A 20,513-nucleotide genomic window follows, 5' to 3' on the forward strand; every position below is an offset into this window, starting at 1 on the left:
ACATGGGTGCTGTGGTAAAAATAGGACGAAGATGTGTTAGATATGTTTGCTGCCTTATTTATAACAATAAATGTGGGATATAAAATAAATACATGATTTAGCCTATCTATGTAGTCAGTTTGCACTCAGTAGGATTCGTGACTCCATTTAGTTGAAGCAAAAGAACTTTTACTAAACTGGTTGCAACAAAGTCAGGCAAAATCTGATGTTCCCGCGCAAAATACAAAACTATTATTTCTAATTCCCAATCCTTCCCCCCATGATCGGGCTCCCAACCAGCCAATGCGATGCCGGTAAGATGTTTTGAGAAACTGAGGTGTGGAACTAGACACATTCTGTTCTCAGGGCAAACAGCCTTGAAGATCCTGCCAGTTTGGTGATCTGGTCGTCTTCCATTGTCATTTCCCATCCCCCCCTTCCCACCATTTGACACTAGATATGGATTGTCCAAAATGTCTCCCCCACTCCCTTTCCCTTAGATGGCAGGAACCCAGCAAGGAGCCAGGCTAACAATGGAGATCCTGACACCTTGTAGCTTTTGGGAACAGCTTCTAGTTGCAGCAAGCATAAATGTATCCAGAACATAGTCATACTCCTTTCTTTTTAATCAATATTGGTCAAAGCTGCAATTCTTTTTCAATATCTATAAGCTGATCTGGTTAAATCAGACAGGAAATATGACAGATAAGTTTAATTTGATTTATTGTCAGGCTAATTAACAGAAGTCAATGATAGCACAAAAGTTGCTGCCAACACCTTTAACTGCTTGTTCTATTAGGGCAGGGTCCTTTTCAAGTTTCTTTCTCCGACAGTTGAACCATTGGGGCACATGTTTCTTTTCTGATTTCCTAGGCAACATTTCATCCTGCAAGGACATTCCCACATTTTGTTAAAAACCTAACTCCCAAGACCCAATTATTTCCTTGCTCCTTTTAATACCCATGTGGGAACACCCTTAAAGGATATTTGAACACCTTACAACCCAGTTCTTATATTCACCATTATTCACTCGCCAATGAACATAGCAGTGTTCACTAAATCTGCTATGAAGCTTTAGAAAATGAATTATCTTAAAAGAGTTGAACAACCTGGTTTGTCAATCCAGGTGACTTTAAATTAGCAGTTGGAAAAAGACTAGTGTTTTTAAAAACATACATAATAAAGCTTTCTTGGTTTGCATCTTTCACCTCTTCAGAGTTATGCTGTAACCAAGCCAACTCCTACAGCCAATATTCAGGTAAGCTGAACTTAATTGGAGTTACTGAGCTGCTAGTTAATATAATTGTAGTTTGATTATGACTGCAAGTACTGTGAGAATTCATATGCACTACTGATAGCAATATAGGCAGTATTTTATTAATGTTATCAATCACCTCACCCAGGAGAGAGAAGAGATTCTTTAGGACAAGAGCACAGAACATCAGGCTGCATCATGATCAGCTTCAGTGGGAAAAACTGAAGGGATGGGAGGTGCTGGAATCCAAAGATCAAAAGATTTATAGAAGAACTTGTCAAGAGCATTTAATTCATAAATAATTTTACCAGAAGAGAAAAAAAAGGAATAGGATTTTCTGAAAGAACGTTTGGTTGGATGGAATGAAGCAGCTTTCACTCCTATTCTCACTGTAAATTTTAATACAAAACACCGCACACACAGAGTCAAAAGTAGGTTATTTTGTGTCCTGAATTTTGATGATATATTTCAATGTGTTGGGATTGCAATTAGGCATGCTGGAGAACTATGTGTGACTCAGAAAGTCTCCATCCCAACTGTCCATTGCAAGCTGTGTGCTTGTATTCAAAGAAAAGGAGCAGCTGTTGTGATGCTAGCAAGCCATCCTTCAGGGGTATCCACTGGCAGTGAAGTAACCAAAGAATTACAAGAGGGAGGGAGGGACTGCTGCAGCAAACCCTTTTTACAAATCATTTTCATTGTACTACTTTATAAATTGTTTAAACATCACCAGTGTCATTTCTGTCCTTGAAAATGGATTAATAATTTGACCAAAAGAAATAAAACTAGTCTCATGACAAAAGGCAAACTTGTTCATAGACGCTGGAAGTACATAAGAGTTCAACATTTTAATGAGCAAATACACCAGACTGAATGAACTGCAATTGATGCTTGGTATTTAGTTTTTTTAAACACAGAAATATAAAAATCCTAAAGACCTAAACGTTAATCATATTTCCAAAGAGGTACAAGACGTCAGTTTAATCTAAGTTGTTGAATAAGCTACTATTAGTTAGATTTAAACATTACACTAATTTGTAAACATATTTAAAAATAAAAATCAGGGTACAACCAATAAAGCAATCCACAGAATGCTAACTCAGTGTCTTCCAGAGCAAGGTATTATTTGGTTGATGTGGGAGAAATCCCTTTTTGGTATTATGTTAGTACTGATTTATATAAACAGTTGCTCTCAAGGTTGTGTATAAATATAACCAACCATTATTATGGCTTTTGTTATAAAATATGATTTTATATTCTCAAATTCTCTATTAATAATGTAACAATAGCAATTTTGCTCTCTTGATCATTAAAGGCAAACTAAATGAAATATTATACATCAACACTATTGAGAAAATTGTTGATATAATACATTTATCCTGATGTGCTCTGAGAACATAAAAGAAAAAATTGAGACATTTTGTGGTACACTTGAAAAAGGTGTCTTCCTTGTTAACCCTAGATTAACCCCTTGGTGTTTCTAAGAACCTCCTTCTTGGAACATCTGACAGATCTACGTAGCTGTCTTGAAATTTGTATATCCAGTGAAAATATATCCAGTAAAACATAGAAAGTAGTTTAAAACATCACCATATCCACAAACATTCAGGAAAAATATTATACTTTTCACAAAGTCATCAGGTATTACTGGCCAATATCTACCCTTTAAACTTGAAGCTCTTTCATCTACATATATCTTGAACTGGATTAGGCATCAGAATGAGTTGAAAACAACATTACCACATACATACACACAACATAAATGCATCATACTATGTAGTTTTGAGAACTTTTTGCTAATTAAACAGTACATCGTGCATATTCTAGTTACATAAACAGGAAACACTATTATGAGAAGAGGGATAAAGCTAACATATTTTTAAACTAGTCCAACAATATAAAAGGAGAAAGCTTTTAAATTCTAGTTAAAAGAAATTTTTAACTAGAAGTAGGCAACTTTTGTTTGACTAGCATATACTTTTATTCAAAGGCCATTTAAAAAGTTGCTTAGATGTAGCATGTTGGCTGCAAGCTTTCTAGGACCCTTTATATATATATAGTTCACCCACACCCAACTTTTGCTACATCTCTGGGGTAAATGATTTGCTAATCTGATTCGGAGCTAAAAATTGTGGTCTTTTATTTAGTTCAGGTCTCATCAGTGAATGCATTTAGATAAGGTTTAACATATAAGATTTACACCATGAATTACTCAACACATAAGGCAAAAACCAAACCTAAAAGTCAGTTGTTAAACATTAGTGCAAAAAAATTAGTGGTAAAGCATTGTAAATAAATACCTTTCAGACTAAGCAGTGGTATTCCTGAAATGAATGGTTAATATTAATATCATTTCTGAAACTGAAAAACTCTTTTGATTTTTACATTTTTGTTTATTTCAAATTATATTGGCTACATCCTCATTCAGATTTGCAAACATAAATTATTTAATCAGTTATTAAGTCAGGAAGCCATCTTTAGATATTTGAATGTAACTTTCTGAGGCAGCTAAGGACAGAAATGTTGGGATTGTTCTTAAAACAAAATCTATTATTTCATTTTTAACTAGAATGAAAGAAATTAATCTTAATTTTTGAACTTCATATCTTTATATGAAGATTAGCTATTTAATCTAGTATCTAGAAAAAGAATTAAGCAACAATCTTCTATTACTCCCATTTCCCAAAATGTTTATGTATGTTTAGGATAAACATTAGTTTAATTAAAAACATTTGGTAAAGCAGTGAAATTGAAACAATGGTTACACAAGTTGTATGATAACAAAAAAACCTGTTTATGTTTATGTGTATTATATATTATTCACTGATTTAACAGGTAACAGAATCTGTATTTTGTGAAAGTGCTCCAGCTGCAAATACAACTTAAGTGAAGTGATTTTGGAGCTATTTTCACTTACCAGATCAACTTTAACTCAAGCAAAACTTTTGTTCAAGTTCAAGGCTAACAAAACTTTCTAAATATATTTCTTAGACATTTAACAGTGCATATCATCTATTTTGTGCAAACTTCTGAGAAATGCTATCACGAATCTCAATCAAAAGCATTAAGTATTAAACCAGGGCACATCAGCATAGAATACATAATCACAGTTCACAGCACTGAAAGGGAACAGTAACTTTCTAGAATATTACTAAGTAAACTCTGTTCATGCTATGGCATGAGCCATTCTGCATAAAACATTAATTTTTCAATACAAGAATACGTTTTAAAATTTATAAGTACAAAAAATAACAAGTTTTCAAAAACTTTAGCAGTTCTTTTTTGTAAATGCTTCATGTGCAGAATAGATGGTGATTTAGCAAAATTGGTTTTACGGGAAAGGGAATCTGTACTCTGAAGCAGATTTTAACTTAGAAGCAATATAGGATCTTCTAGTTCATAGAAGGGTATCGAGCTAGCCTGGCTTTCTCCAGAGTCTGAATCATAAGGAGCATCTGGAAGCTCCATGAAGCTACAGGCCAGTTGTTCATCTTCAACATCTGATCGGATATAGTAGGAATTATTAGAAAATTCCTCCTCTTCCACAGTGTTAAAATCCTGGGGAATGTATAGCATTCCTGGGTAGTTCCTGCTCACTAAGTCACTTGTTGTTTTGAGTGAGATTTTCCTAAAAGCCATCAAGTGCATATGAGAAAACTTCGAGTATTTGAAACGTTTAAACCCTAAAGATTCTACAGCAATTTTCCAGCTTTTCATCATCATAGCATGGCGGTTCTGATGAGAAGAGTCAGGAGTGATAATAAGGAGCAATCCATTTAATACAAGTAGTTCATGGGCCTTTTTACAACATATCCATCGCTGATAGGGTGAAGGGAAATAAGAAAGGAGGAGGGAAAAGACCACAACATGAAATAGTTCTCCGGGCAGGGAATCAATAGGATTCTTCAACTGTTTCAAAAAAGCATTAATAGCATCTTGTGCAAGTTGAAGAGGTTGATGAATCTGAAGGTTTAAAAAGTCACATTTGTAGACACTCTGGGGGAAGAAATATAAATGCAATGATGTACTTGGTATACAAGTAAATAAGAAGATAAATAATTCTTAAAATCAGTAATAGAATTTTTCATTGATCACTTAATATCATTTTTATCTGGGTATAATATTTTTAAGTTAAACAAGTAGCATGCGTTGGTTTCAGGTAATATAGGTGTGTAGTTAAATCCAACTATACAGATGAAACTCGAAAAATTAGAATATTGTGCCAAAGTTCATTTATTTCAGTAATGCAACTTAAAAGATGAAACTAATATATGAGATAGACTCATTCCATGCAAAGAAAGGTAGCTCAAGCCGTGATTTGTCATAATTGTGATGATTATGGCTTACAGCTCATGAAAACCCCAAATCCACAATCTCAGAAAATTAGAATATTGTGAAAAGGTGCAATATTCTAGGCTCAAAGTGTCCCACTCTAATCAGCTAATTAAGCCATAACACCTGCAAAGGGTTCCTGAACCTTTAAATGGTCTGTCTGGTTCAGTAGGAATCACAATCATGGGAAAGACTGCTGATCTGACAGTTGTGCAGAAAACCATCATTGACACCCTCCATAAGGAGGGAAAGCCTCAAAAGGTAATTGCAAAAGAAGTTGGATGTTCCCAAAGTGCTGTATCAAAGCACATTAATAGAAAGATATGTGGAAGGGAAAAGTGAGGAAGAAAAAGGTGCACAAGCAGCAGGGATGACCACAGCCTGGAGAGAATTGTCAGGAAAAGGCCATTGAAAAGTGTTGGGGACTTTCACAAGGAGTGGACTGAGGCTGGAGTCAGTGCATCAAGAGCCACCACACACAGATGGATCCTGGACATGGGCTTCAAATGTTGTATTCCTCTTGCCAAGCTGCTCCTGAACAACAAACAACATCAGAAGCGTCTTACCTGGGCTAAAAACAGACCTGGTCTGTTGCTCAGTGGTCCAAAGTCCCCTTTTCTGATGAGAGCAACTTCTGCATCTCATTTGGAAACCAAGGACCCAGAATATGGAGGAAGAATGGAGAGGCACACACTGCAAGATGTTTGAAGTCCAGTGTAAAGTTTCCATAGTCTGTGTTGATTTGGGGAGCCATGTCATCTGCTGGTGTTGGTCCACTGTGCTTCATTAAGTCCAGGATCAACACAGCCATCTACAAGGAGATTTGGGAGCACTTCATGCTTCCTTCCCAGACGAGCTTTATGGGGATGCTGACTTCATTTTCCAGCAGGACTTGGCACCTGCCCACACTGCCAAAAGCACCAAAACCTTGTTCAATGACCATGGGATTACTGTGCTTGATTGGCCAACAAACTTGCCTGACCTGAACCCCATAGAGCAGTAATGGCGAACCTATGGCACATGGAGCCATTTGTCAGGGCACGCGAGGCGTGCCCTGTCAACTGGCCAGCGCGCATGTGCGCACTGGCGAGCTGAGTTCATCCTTTTTTAAAGCCATTTTTGCCCTCCCCAGGCTCCAAAGCCTTTATAGGAGCCTGGGGAGGGCAAAAAGAGCCTCCCCTGCCCCTCCCGAAGGCCCTCCGGAGACTTCATGAGCTTCCCTGAAGCCTCCGGAGTGCAAAAAAACGGCCCTACAGGCAAACCGGAAGTTCGGGAATGGACTTCCGGTTCGCTCGGAGGGTGGTTTTGACTGCTCCTGAGGCTTCAGGGAAGCGTCCTGAAGGTCCCTCAAGCCTCCGGAGGGCTTCCGGGGGGGGGGGGGGAGGCTGTTTTCGCCCTCTCCAGGCTCCTATAAAGCCTCTGGAGCCTGGGGAGGGCAAAAAACCCATGCAAAAATGGGGGGGAGCATCTTTAGTGCGTACATGCGCACTGGGGGGTCATGCATTGCATTATGGGTGCGGCACCCCCGCACACTACCCCCTGAGCTCCTCCCACTTATGGCACGCGAGCTAAAAAAGGTTTGCCATCGCTGCCATAGAGAATCTATGGGGCATTGCCAAGAGAAAGATGAGAGACATGAGACTGAACAATCCAGAAGAGCTGAAGGCCGCTATTGAAGCATCCTGGTCTTCCATAACACCTCAGCAGTGCCACAGGCTGATAACTTCCATGCCACGCAGCATTGAGGCAGTAATTGCTGAAAAAGGGGCCCAAACCAAGTACTGAGTACATATGCATGCTTATACTTTTCAGAGGTCCGATATTGTTCTATGTACAATCCTTGTTTTATTGATTGCATGTAATATTCTAATTTTCTGAGATGGTGGATTTGGGGTTTTCATGAGCTATAAGCCATAATCATCACAATTATGACAAATCATGGCTTGAACTATCTTGCTTTGCATGAGTCTATCTCATATATTAGTTTCACAAGTTGCATTACTGAAATAAATGAACTTTTTCGAGTTTCACCTGTATAGCACATCACTGAGTACTCAAGCTTTAATCACACTATAACTTAAGCAATGGCTTTAGATATACACTAGTAAAGCTGAAGTTTTCAGTCGTGTCCCCATACTTTCGACTTAACTATTTGTTAAAATACTCACTTTCAACCTAAAAACTATACTATCAGATATTAATCAAAAGGGAATTAGCAATCATTGAATAAATAATACATTTTATGTTTTGGATTGTTAATATTTCATACCTCAACAGCTGGGACAATATCAATGCCAATAGTCAAAAACTCTTCAAACTTCAAAAATGGATTAAAACAGCTGCCAACATCAAGTAATCTTATCTTTCCTGAAGGATGTAGCAATCTAAGTAGAAGAAAAAAATTGAAATCTCCCTCAGAATCCCCACAATCTTAATCATGGAAATTCTATTTAAAATAGTAAATATGTTGCAGTTTCAGAATTAATGAGTGAATTTTGCATAAAATATTTTTATTTTTAATCTTTCAGGTAATCAATAAGATAATGTTTGAATTGGTTTTTATTTAAACAACAGATTAAACATGTCAATTTTGAAAGATATGGAAGATTCAATGAACGTCTGGCTCATGGCATACATATTTGGCAACATGACCCCCAACTTAGCAACTATGTACCATGTTTCCCCCAAAATAAGATCCCATCTTATTTTTTTTCCCCACCAAAAAAAGCCACCAGTCTTATTTTCAGGGGGGTTGCCCACTGACTCACCTCACTTGCATGCGTCACCCCCAGCCTTTTTCACTATCAGAGGCTTTCAGGAACTTCTTTGTCTGGCAAGGCCAGCAAGGGTTTCCTGAAGGCCTCTCTAGCCAATAAGAGAGTTCCAGATCGATCCGAAGCTCTGTTATTGGCTAGAGAAGCCTTCAGGAAAGTCTTGCCCGCTGCAGAAGAAATGGGCCGAGGTGTGCGAAAAATGGTATATAATAAGAAAATCTGTTTTTTTTAAGTTCTAATATAAGAAGCTATTTGCCTAGCTACACACATACGTATTATGATTATATGAGTTCTAACAAAAAAAGCCTGTTCTATATTTTTCATCTAAATTATCTGCTTACTTCAGAATAATTTAATTCTATACATTATAGCCATGGTATATGAAAGAGTACTTAATCTATTAGTAGCAGTTTAGTTATGCTTTTCCCAATGAACTCTGAACAGTGACGTGCGGTGAGGTTTATGGCTGGTGAGGCTGGTCTCTCACGGTCCCCTTTGTCACGATGTTAAAAAGTTTGCTAGGCATGAACTGACATTCAAGAGTTAAACTAAGAAAGCTTTATTGCGCAGGTCATAAAACAAAATGTTATCTGAAAGTGATTTATTGCGCATGCGTCACACATTCCAGAATTCCTTTCTTCTTTGTTCGGCTGCCAACTTGGCAACCGGAGCTTTTTATTATCAAAATGTAACCAATTAGTTACTTCTGTTTTATTTACTTTTTTTATTTTATTATTAAAGTTTGTTTATTAATTAGAATACTTCTTAAAGACTTTTATTTTTCTTAATATCTCAAAAGATATGCGGAAGGGAATCAGCCCGATCCATTGATCTCAAATTTCTCCAGGGCATTTTTTCCCCTGACACCCTTCATGTTGACTCAGGAAGGCAGGGAATCGGACCACGTGTGCCTTTTCCCTTTTCCCTTTTTTTTCTTTTCATGATGAGAGCGGTGAGGCTCTGCCTCCCCTGCCTCCCCTGACCGCACATCCCTGACTCTGAAATATTTTTATTGTTGTTAGAGAGCCATAAAACCTATTCCTAATAGGAGAGAGTAACTGGTTGTATAAGAATGTTGTATATGTTTTATGAGAAGATATAAACCAACCAAAGCTGAGCATTTAAATCACACTGGTTTTAAACAGAAAATCTACATTGCACAATTAACTAATGTATTAAGCACAGTAGTGCTCAAAAGTCTTATTTATCTAAGTTAATAATTTCAAAGTAAATTACAAAAAATAACTTCCTATTCACAATCACATCATAACTAGATACTTACTCATCCATTAAAGAACTATGGATTGAATTATCAGTAGAAACTTCCATTTTTGAACTTGCATGAATGCTGATAGTTTGAATGCTTTTAGTAGCAAGAGCTGCTCTTTTCTCATCTTTTTCTAGTGCTTTCCGTTTTCCACCATTTTGAAAATATTCCCGGGATACGCTTAAGGAAAGAAAGGCAGATAGCTTTTTAAAAAATGCCTATTATAACCATGATTTAAAACACTGTAATTATTCCACATTACAATAGTGTAATTTAATTATACTTCATCAAAATGCATACAAAATTAACAATTAGATTTAGGCTAAATGCTAAAATAACCACAGAAACTGTTCAATATTGTACAATTCTTTCAGTGACTCATGCAGTACTGTAGAATTGCATGGATCTAATTATTTCCCCCTTTTCTTTCATTGTTTTTCTTCCCTATGCATCTTCAGCACTATTTTCTATAGCAAGTTACTCTTTCTAGAAAACACTTACAGTATATTTCTTCATTAGGAATTAAAAACAATGTTTAAACTGTCAGTTCTTTAATATGATTGCAAGGTAAAGACTATAGGTAGTCCTGATCTTACAACTGTACATTTAGCGATCAAAATTACTATGGCACTGAAAAAAGTGAGTTACGACCAGTCCTTTCACATGACTGTCACATAGTCACATGATCACAATTAAGGTGCCTGGCAACCAGCAGTAATTTACAATAATTGCAGCATCTTGGGGTCATATGATCACCATTTGCAACTTTCCCAGGTAGCTTCCAACGAAGTCAATTAAAGAAGCCAGATTTTCTTAAAGGCTGATTAAGTCACTTAACACTGTGGTTATTGTGATTTCAACCTGAAGTTCTCCAGCTGAACAGACATGGAGGATTTGAGCTCTGAAGAGGCTCATATGAACCCTGTCTCCGAGATCCATTTTGGGATCAGAACCCCCCTGGAGGGGGAGCGAAGAAGGGGCAGTGTCTCATCAGACCTAGAGGGAGTGCAACAGGTCCCTCGTAGGTTAGAGATTTGCCCTCTGAATCGGAGCCGGGGTGGCAGCATGACAACATGCTGCACAAGAAGCTGTCTCCAGGCCAAATGCAGTTGAACAGGAGCGTGCAAAGGCGAGATGAAAGCCTGTTAAGATCTATTAACCCACAGTTATAAAATAGAATTTGGAAAAGGCAAAGAACCTTGAGAGCATAAATAATATTGATGGACAGATCAGGATTTTTGCAAAAAGAAAGAAGGGGAAAAATGAAGGGTTGAATCACCAGCCCAAAAGAGAGCTATTTTCTGGAAATAATTTGGAGAAAGTAAAGAAGTGACAAACCCACTCAAACACAAACTCTAAATTTGGTTTTGGACTTGAAAAGATTGGTTTTTTTAAAGGAGTTTTAGGAGTGTGAAGATTTCCTTCGCCCTATTTTAAGCAACTCCTATCTCCTCACTGACAACTGATAATTTAATCTTGCCTGTGTGGGAAATTCTAATTAACCGTCATAAATCAGAACTTGGAAAAGCAGGAGGCGAAGAAGAAACATACCCGAGTTGTGACTGTATGCAAGCTTGTTCCAATTAATATATCGAACAAGAGGTGAAAAGTAGCAAGAGGAAAAAAACAATAACAAAATCAAGAACCAGGAAATACAAAAGTTTTTTTCCCCTTTCTTTCTGCAAAAGATTAAGATGGCTCTAGCTTCTTTTCCGGTTTCACAGTAGTTGAATTAATTAAATTTAAGGTGGACCAGAACTTCGAAATAAGATTTGTATAACTAACTGCAATTTTGGAACTGAACATTATGGAAAGCTGGGAATTTAAAGAACTACGTGAAATTATAAAAAATATGCATATAACATTAAAATCAAGCCTAAATAGAATTCTGAACCCAGAGAAGCAAGTATTTAAAGAAGAAGGTGGTGGTGGGGGAGATAATGAAGGGGGTAGAAACGGTGGGAAATAAAAAGCAGACAAAAAACTACATAGGGCGTGGTAGTGGTATAGGGAAAATTGTAAAAGGGGGATGTATCCCAACAAAAGGGAATAAAAACCAGACAAAAGATGTTTCGGAGGTTGAAAGTGGCATAAGGAAAATTGAAGTAGGAGGTTACGCCCCAACAAAGAGAAATATAAAAGAACTTTCTGACGGTGGTTTGGGAAAAATTGAAGAGGGTGGATGTGTCAAAACAAAGAAAAGGGAGAAGGCAGGAACAGAGAAGTGGGACAAGAGACTTACTAGGAAAAAATCAGACAACTAGAAATTGTTATACTAGAAATTGTTGGGAAAATACAAAGCTAAGATAAGGGGTTTATTCCTAAATATGACAATAAAATGGAGTTGCTAACTGGTTGAATATGATATTGGAAAGATAATTAAACAAAGGTTAAAATATATAGTCAAATATGAAACTGAGATGGGGAGATTGTAAAGCAGAGGTTTGTGATTCTCTTTTATACATGATAATTAAACTGAGTTGCTAATCAATTGAATATGACAATAGTACAATTAAGCATGGTTAAAATATATGAAACATGGACATATATAAAACTTTTAAGATGATGAACAAAGTGAGATGTGTACCGCTTGTTATTCTATATAGTAGATTAAGGGAATTATAATGAATATTGAACAGTAAGGATTGTTATTTAAAGATAATTAAGGGTGACCTAATCCAAGATATGGTAAAATGGAGAGGGAACATAAAATATACTTACAGTAGGAAATTCCACTTACAGTGGGATTTAAAGACAGAAGCACAAATTGGGGGCGTGTAAGGATGTATAATTATATAAATATAATGATAATAGCTGGGAATTGTAACCAGGTCTTCATCTCGGCCAAAATTATGCTGGGGGGGGGGGGGAGCGTTAAAGACACAATGACTATATATGTATACTTTTTTGTTCTATTTCTTTAAAAAAAGGAGGAAGATATATGATAAAATTAAATATGTGTCAGGCCTGTAGTTATGTTTCTTTTTAGGATCTTTGGCCAGCCACACTTTTTATTAATTTCCTATGCTGTTTCATTAGTGTAGTAGTTGGGAGGGGGGAATAGAAAGTAGTAGGATTGTGGAATGTATTGTTGACATTCTTTTATAGAAACAAAGGTCATCTTTTGTCTCCGCACCTCGGCACCTGACCGGAAACAGAGGGGTGTAGATGCCAGCGTGGAAGATGATGATTGGAACATGTGATGGATTTGTGGGTGTGGGGATAGATCATGAACTTTCAACTGGGTGGAATTCCAGGAAGAACATTAGAGTTGGAATTCCATAGACATGCTAACTTGCCTGTATGATTAAAATGGAACTTTTAGGATGATTTGCCTTGGTCTCTGATGATTTCATATATCGTATTTAGAACGCCTGACAATATGTATATTGAAAAGGAATTATAAATACCATCAACATAAAATGGAGCTCGCTCAGAAACTGAAATACACCAAGCAAATGAGAGGGAGAGTGTGACGCAGAGGAGAGGGGCAAGGGAAGAAAAGAAGGATAGGAGAGAGGGCAGGGAGAGGAAGAGAAGGAGAGAAAGGAGAAGTAGAAAGGGAAGAGAGAAGGAGAGAGGAAGGTTAAGTGGAGAAGAGAAGGATGACAGAGGGAAGAAAGGAGGTAGGGAGGGGGAGGAGAGAGGGAGAAGAAAGTGACGGATAAGGTACAAATATGATGTATGGAGAGCAGAAGAGCCAATAATCGTTTTTGGGAGTTGATAGTAAGATAAATTGATGTAAACATTTAATAATACAATACGATGTTGGCTATGTAATTGTATACATGTGATTATATGTTATGAAAATGAAAAAATAAAAAACTTAAAAAAAAACCACTGTGGTTATTTGCTTAACAACTGTGCCAAAAAAGGACATTAAACTGGGTGGGGCACATTTAACTGCCTTACTTGCAACAGAAATTCTGGTCCCAATTGTGGTTGTAAATTGAGAATTACCTTTACAAAATTCCTGGGTCTATGCCACAGATCTCATAAAGTAGGTTCACTAATGGCTTTATATACATATTAGAAAGCATGAAAGCATACTGTATGGGATTCTGTGGGACATTACAGGTTCAGTGCCACAGGGTAGTGCACAAGCTCCAAATTACTTTTGAAACCAAATTTGAAAATAAAACTGAATCTTCATGACTTTCAATCCTAATCAACACCACTGGTTAATAGGATATTATAGTCATTGGTACTTAAAATTGCTAAAGTTACAAAAAAAAATCAACTTTATTTATTTATTTGGATCCCTTTATTATTTTTACAGTAATTCAAGGTAGTGAATATATACATCTTCCTCCTCCTATTTTCCCCACAACATCATTGGGGGTGATTTGGGCTAAGACTGACTAGCCCAAGGTCATCTACCTGGCTTTTGTGGCTAAGACAAGACTAGAACTCAGTCTCCCACTTTTTAGCTGGGTGATTTAACCACTATACCAAATTGGCTTTCATCATAACATCCAATCTTTCTTTGAATACAGATCTTTATATTAAGTTTTATTTTGTGCAGAACTTAAACCTAATACATACTACATAGTTTTGATCAGGTTTGTTTCAGATTGAAATTCTCCACATATTTAGAATTTCAACTCTCAAGCAAGTATAACCAAAAGCCAAGAATTGGGACAATGTAGTTAAAAAACTGATAGTTGGCATCAGGATTTTATAGTTTACTTCTGGTAAAAATAATGTTTTATTCAAGAATACCTGGAACTGGATTATCATCATTTGGTTGCTGTACTTAGGCTAAAAACAGAAAATTCATAGTTGGTTGATAGTTGTTATTAACATTTAGGTCCAATGAAACTTTTCTCAAAAATGTCTCACAAATTTCTACTTCGTTACGTTTTTTTCTTTTCTTTTAGACACTGATAACCTTCTGGACCCATTCAGTCATCCCTTGAAGAATGATTAGAAATAATCAAGATAGGCATAGGTTAAGAGTATAAGTGGATAGTTGGAGCTCTTCAAGCACTTTTTCCATACTTTCAGACTGCAAAACACATCTTTCAAAACTGGAAATGTATAGTACTCCCACTATCTTCCAAAAGCCCGAGAAACATTTTTAATATTCTACAACATTTTCTTTCCTTAGACTATATATTTACCTGCAGCACCATTCAATGCGACCTTCTCCTTCACAAGTTTTAGCCCAGTGATTATCTGCCAAGTTTTTCATTGCCTCAGCATATTCACAGAGTGTTTCTTCATCCTCACAATGTTCACGCCATATTTTATCAAAGTCACCCACTAAACAAAAATACACACACATAATATGAAAGCAGCTATTAAAACTTCACTGTAAAGGAAATCAGATACGCTACAGTATATTCCTATATACTGTATTTTCTACTTAACAAAATCCACTGTGTAATGTGATCTTATAAAACAACTGATCCATACTGTTCTACTCCTTCTCAGACTTACTTGAGGATATGAATATATCCATTAGGACATCAGCAATACAAAGTTTTTCCCTGTGATGTTGTTCATGCCTGAAACATTTTGCGCCATGATTTCTGAGGTGAATAATTTTTTAAAAATAGAAGTCATTCCTTCAAGTTTCCTTCCCATGCTTGGTAAAAGATTTGTAATTTCCTAATCAAAAATATTTACTTGATTTTTTGTCTTAGCAGGCAAACTGCACATACCAAATTATAGCAAGGGTTAGGGTTAGGGTTGTATAGCAAGGGTGCAAAATCTCAGCTAAGACACTATTGCTCAGGCCTGAGATAGGGAGCTTGTCATTGAGCTTGTCATTTCAAGGCATTCACCAATAACTTGACATGGCAGGCTGCCACAGCACTTCACCTGCAACCAACCAAAATTGGCTGACTTAACAAAGGAGGAACTTCACAAAGCAACTGGTTCCACTGAACTCACTCACTCTCTCTCTCTCTCACACACACACACACACACAGACACACACACACACAAACGGTGTCCACTCAAAAGAAAGTATTATTTAGATTTTTTTATCTAAAGAATAAAACAAACCATTATTTAAAAAGTTAAGCATGAAAATGAAAGTTCATTTAAAAAATCTAAGAAGCTGAAGCAATTGTTCAGTACAAACAGCCAACTAAATAGGCATGTCTTCAGCTATTGATTAAAGGAACAGGGTGCAGACATAGGGTTAAGTTTTATAGTTGGAAATTGGCACCTTGAAGGCACTTATCATTACCTTGTGAATTGAACTCTTTAGTGAAAAGAAAAATTGGGCTTCTCTACTTGATTTTAATGCAGGAGTTGGATGATACCTGGAAAGAAATTTTAAAAAGTATTTGACTCCTCATATATTTAAAGCAGGAGTCCCCAACCCCTGGTCCACAGCCTGCCAGGAACCAGGCTGTGCAAGTGAGTGAACTCCCATCCACACACGCGTAGGATCCAGGCAGCGCATGAAATCATGCCCACCCTGGTTTGTGGAAACTCCATCTTCCACGGAAGCAGTCCCTGGTGCCCAAAAAGTTGGGGGGGGGGCGCTGACTGTAGATGACAATTAATAACTTGGATTAGGCCTGGTGCTGCAAAAGCGGGAAAGGCAGCTTAATTCCCAGGCCTCTGAACTATCTATTCATAGTGTTTCGTATGAATTCAGTTTCCTGACGGCACCCACTTTCCTGGTCTTAAGACAGCTGTTATATACCTGCACAATCTCCCCTGATTAAGATGGGAAGAGGAAATAAGAATACTGATATCAAATATCTGAACTACCACACCCAAGTGGCTTTATGGAAATGTTGAAGGAAGAAAAAAAAACCTTGTGAAGTTATCACTAAGCACAATGAAGCCAAATAGAAATCAGTAATTGTCATTCTTATGACCCTACAGTTTCAAAAAACATAGCCACATTACACTGTCCCTGCTAGATCTTAACAGTCATACTGGGCAAACTGATAGATAAAAAGTAGCTTGCTTATCCTCCCTAACAATAGCAATCAGGCCACAATAACAAATTAATTAGTTCATGCTCACATACATTTATGTGCAGCAATTATATGGGTCAATTTAGAGCAGATTTTATCTTCAAAATTTGTTACAGTAGACTGCTAAATGATATGCAGAATCTGCCTCAGGATTAACTTTGAACAGCAACCCACCACCCAAGGAAGTTGTGCTGGGTTGTTTTCTGAAAATGCAATGATGGCAGAGAAATAATCAATAATATATAATTCCTATTAATAATAAATAATTCCTAACCAACCTAGCTGACAACTTTGTTGTCCAAAAGGTAGAGGAGGGAACTAGAGGAACAGCCATATTGTATTGAATTCTTACAAACAGAGAAGAAGTGATAGAGGAAGTTGAAACTGGCAAGGAAGTAACAGGTGACAGAGAGAAAGCAGAGATGAGTAACTCATTCTTTGCATCACTCCTCTTGCAAAAATAAACTATAGCCCAACCTACCAAAAACATAACTGCAAAAAACAGACTAGAAATGCAAGTTAAAATAAGCAAAAGAATAGTAAGAGAACACCTGTTTGATCTTGATGAATACAAATCACTGGGACCTGATGGATTAAATCCCAGAGTTCTAAAGGAGCAGGTAGATGTCACCTCAGAACCACTGTATCACATCTTTCAAAACTCCTGGCACACTGGGGAACTACCAGAGGACTGGAAAAGAGCTGATGTGGTTCCCATCTTCAAAAAAGGGAAAAAGACCCAGGAAATTACAGACCAATCAGCCTAAGATCAATACCCGGGAAGATACTGAAAAAATAATTAAAAAACAGATCTGTCAACATCTAGAAATGAGTAAAGTAATAACTAGGAGTCAGCACTGCTTTGTTAAAAACAGATCATACCAAACCAATCTTGTTTCATTCTTCAACATAGTGACTAAATTAGTAGACCAACCTACTTCTTGGTAAGCTAGAAAAAACTGGGATAAATAGCACCACCACCAGATGGATTCGTAACTGGCTGACAAATCATACTCAATAAGTAGTCCTTAATGGGTTTATGTCTACATGGAGGGAAGTAAGCAGTGGGGTACCACAAGTTCCATCTTGGGCCCAATACTCTTCAATATCTTCATAAATGACTTAGATGAGGGAATAGAAGGGGAACTTACCAAATTTGCAGATGATACTAAGCTGGCAGGAATAGCTAACATCCTAGAAGATAGGTTCAAGATATAGATGGATCTTGATAGACTTGAACATTGGGCCCTATCTAACAAAATGAAATTCAGTGGAGACTTAGGCAAGAAAAACCAAAAGTACGCATATAGACTGAGTGAAACCAGGCTTAATAACAGCAACTGTGATAGGGATCTTGGAGTCTTAGTGGACAACAAGCTAAATATGAGCCAGCAGTTTCAGCAGCAGCCAAAAAAGCCATCACAATCCTAAGTTGCATTAACAGAAGGATACAATCAAGATCAAGTGAGGTACTAATACCATTCTATAAAGCCTTAGTAAGACCACACCTAAAGTACTGCATCCAGTTTTGGTCACCACACTATAAAAAAATGTTGAGACTCTAGAAAAAGCGCAGAGAAAAGCACCCAGGATGATTAGGGTACTGGAGACTAAAACATATGAAGAACAGTTACAGGAACTGGGTATGGCTAGTCTAGTGAAGAGAAGATCCAGGGGAAACATGATAGCAGTGTTCCAATATTTGAGGGGCTGTCACAGAGAGGAAGGGGTCAATCTATTTTCCAAATCACCTGAAGGTCAGACAAGGAATAATGGATGGAAACTGATCAAGGAGAGATTCAACCTAGAAATAAGGAGAAATTTTTGACAGTGAGAACAATCAACCAATGGAACAGCTTACCTTCGGAAGTTGTGGGAGCTTCCTCACTAGAGGCTTTCAAGAAGACATTGGACTGCCATTTGTCAGAAATGGTGTAGGGTCTTCTGCTTGGGTGGGTGGGGAGTTAGATTAGATGACCTACAAGGTCCCTTCCAATTCCAATTAATCTGTAAATCACCTTTTGTTGCTAGCATTGCACCTTAAATTATTCTGGCTTGTGCTTAGTCATAGTTATTATAGGCTTTGTTCTAGCAATCTAATGATTTTTACTTTACTGTACACAGAACCAAAAGAGCATTCTAGGCTGTATGTAATTGGAGAGGTACTCAGGATCAATAGCATCAATGTCCATCCTCTACTCAATGTACCACTGTAAATCTAGTGCTGTGAACTACCAACCATGTTAGCTGAGAGTGTTAACTACCGTAAGTCCTCAGATTCCATCTGTCTCTAAGGGTAAATCATCTTAACTGGTCGAATTGCAACAGTAATGATCTTTTCATGCAAACAGAGCGATGTTCATACTATGAATTAACCACTCACTTCTAATATAATCTTATTCTCTTTACACTAATAATCCACGGTTGTCATGACACAACTAAATTACTTGTCAACTTTAATGTTGATATGAAAGTCTGGAGAAAAACTCTCTCCAAGACCATTTCAAGAACTGCCTTTGATAGGAAAGATGAGCAATAGAATTCCAAACCTCAGAAACATGAGAGAGAAAATTATGATAGAAAAATGCAATCCCTCCTCCCCTTCCTTCTGGCATATGTTGGTCCTGTACCAAGTATATGGCCCAGCATAACTGGATCAAGACTGCCTCCAATAGTCTGTTCTCATGCCAGCAACATTTATGCAGAAAAGATAGATTCAAAAAGGCTCTGTAAGGCTCTGTAACAATAACCCAATCCTTTTAAAACCTTGCTTGTCACTTTCATACTCCTTTTCCCCAGTGATGGTTCCTTTAAACTAAGAATTTCCAAGGGAGCACATTTTCTCACCAAGGACTTACTTCAAGTGATTTTTTTTCTAGTATAGCCACTCTCTCTCTCCTATACAAAACTGGAATTATTACCCTTTGAATAGCTGAGAGAAAAGAGTATCCCTAACATCAAAGACAAAGTAGTGGAACATATGGGTATCAATGATAACCATACTAGGTTCAAAATAGATACTTTACAAGACGCAAAGATAAATTAAACAACTGCCCTTGAATCATGAAAGGTGTGTCTTTTACAAATCTTGGACAACTGTTTCAAAACTTGTCCTTGGCTCTGAGGAGGCATGTAAAGGGCAGTGTCAGGACAAAACGTTTGTGAAGGATAAACTATATACTCTCTAAACTACTAACTTCAGCTCTGATGATTAATTTGTAATTGTGAACCTAATTTAAAATGATATAAAATTTAACATTCCAGAAAAGCATAAATACTCAATTCCATGGAACTTTTTTCTATTTTAAAATGTTCCATTTTATAAAACTATTTAGTTTTCATTTGCAATTAAAACAAGGCAATTAATTAAAGCTATCTAAAATATCAATATACAAATTTCTCAAAGCCTGACTAAAATAGCAGTTTTAAATTGGCTCCTAAATGTTAAGAAAATGTTAAGAAGTAAATGCTGTACTTCAGTCTTGAGACTACTAATACAGTCTTTAAAAAAAATTGAATACATCTACAAAGTAAATATGTCTGCAGTTAAGCTATCCTCACCTCCTTAGGTCACTAATGGATTACAGAACTATATAACGAACTGACATTTTCCATTCTCAGTTCTGCCTCAGGCTTGTACAGCTAAAAGTATTGTCAAAATTGACAATAAAAAAAGATGAGAGAACTTCTCTTTTTTGTTTGTTTAAAAAATTTTTACATTAGCATAGGGCTCCCAGATCTGATCTGCAAAAAGTCCACATGACTGCTAGATGACAACAAATAGATACAGAAAGCACAGTTGTCGCAGCCTTGATATGGTATCTCTGCATTAGAATCTCAGGATCAGTAATAAATATCAGGGCAGACTATATATAACAGGATTGACTTTATAGCAAATATCTGTAAGAAAAATATTCTATGAAATTGTATAACCTCTACTTCCAAAGATGTGGCCCTAAAAT

General features: G+C 36.9%; 1 protein-coding gene across 10 annotated transcripts in view; it reads right to left on the reverse strand.

Moving 5' to 3' along the window:
- Positions 1 to 2,063: 2,063 nt before the first annotated feature.
- The window catches only part of SAMTOR (S-adenosylmethionine sensor upstream of mTORC1), a 78,774-nt gene continuing 60,324 nt past the window's right edge, over positions 2,064 to 20,513 (reverse strand). For 8 of the 10 annotated variants that reach the window (XM_081957461.1, XM_081957458.1, XM_081957465.1 and 5 more), the window contains exons 2-5: positions 14,731 to 14,872; positions 9,623 to 9,787; positions 7,836 to 7,950; positions 2,064 to 5,230 (exon numbers count right to left, since the gene is read on the reverse strand). In XM_081957461.1, coding sequence (XP_081813587.1) covers positions 4,601 to 5,230; positions 7,836 to 7,950; positions 9,623 to 9,787; positions 14,731 to 14,872 — 1,052 coding nt within the window. In that variant the 3' untranslated portion in view covers positions 2,064 to 4,600. Of the gene's footprint in view, positions 5,231 to 7,835; positions 7,951 to 9,622; positions 9,788 to 14,730; positions 14,873 to 15,049; positions 15,289 to 18,412; positions 18,669 to 20,513 lie in introns of those variants that run through there. The other 2 variants (XM_081957466.1, XM_081957460.1) reach the window with 2 other exon arrangements.

Source organism: Natrix helvetica, assembly GCF_964273705.1.
Source record: "Natrix helvetica genome assembly, chromosome: 6".
Lineage (NCBI taxonomy): Eukaryota > Metazoa > Chordata > Lepidosauria > Squamata > Natricidae > Natrix > Natrix helvetica.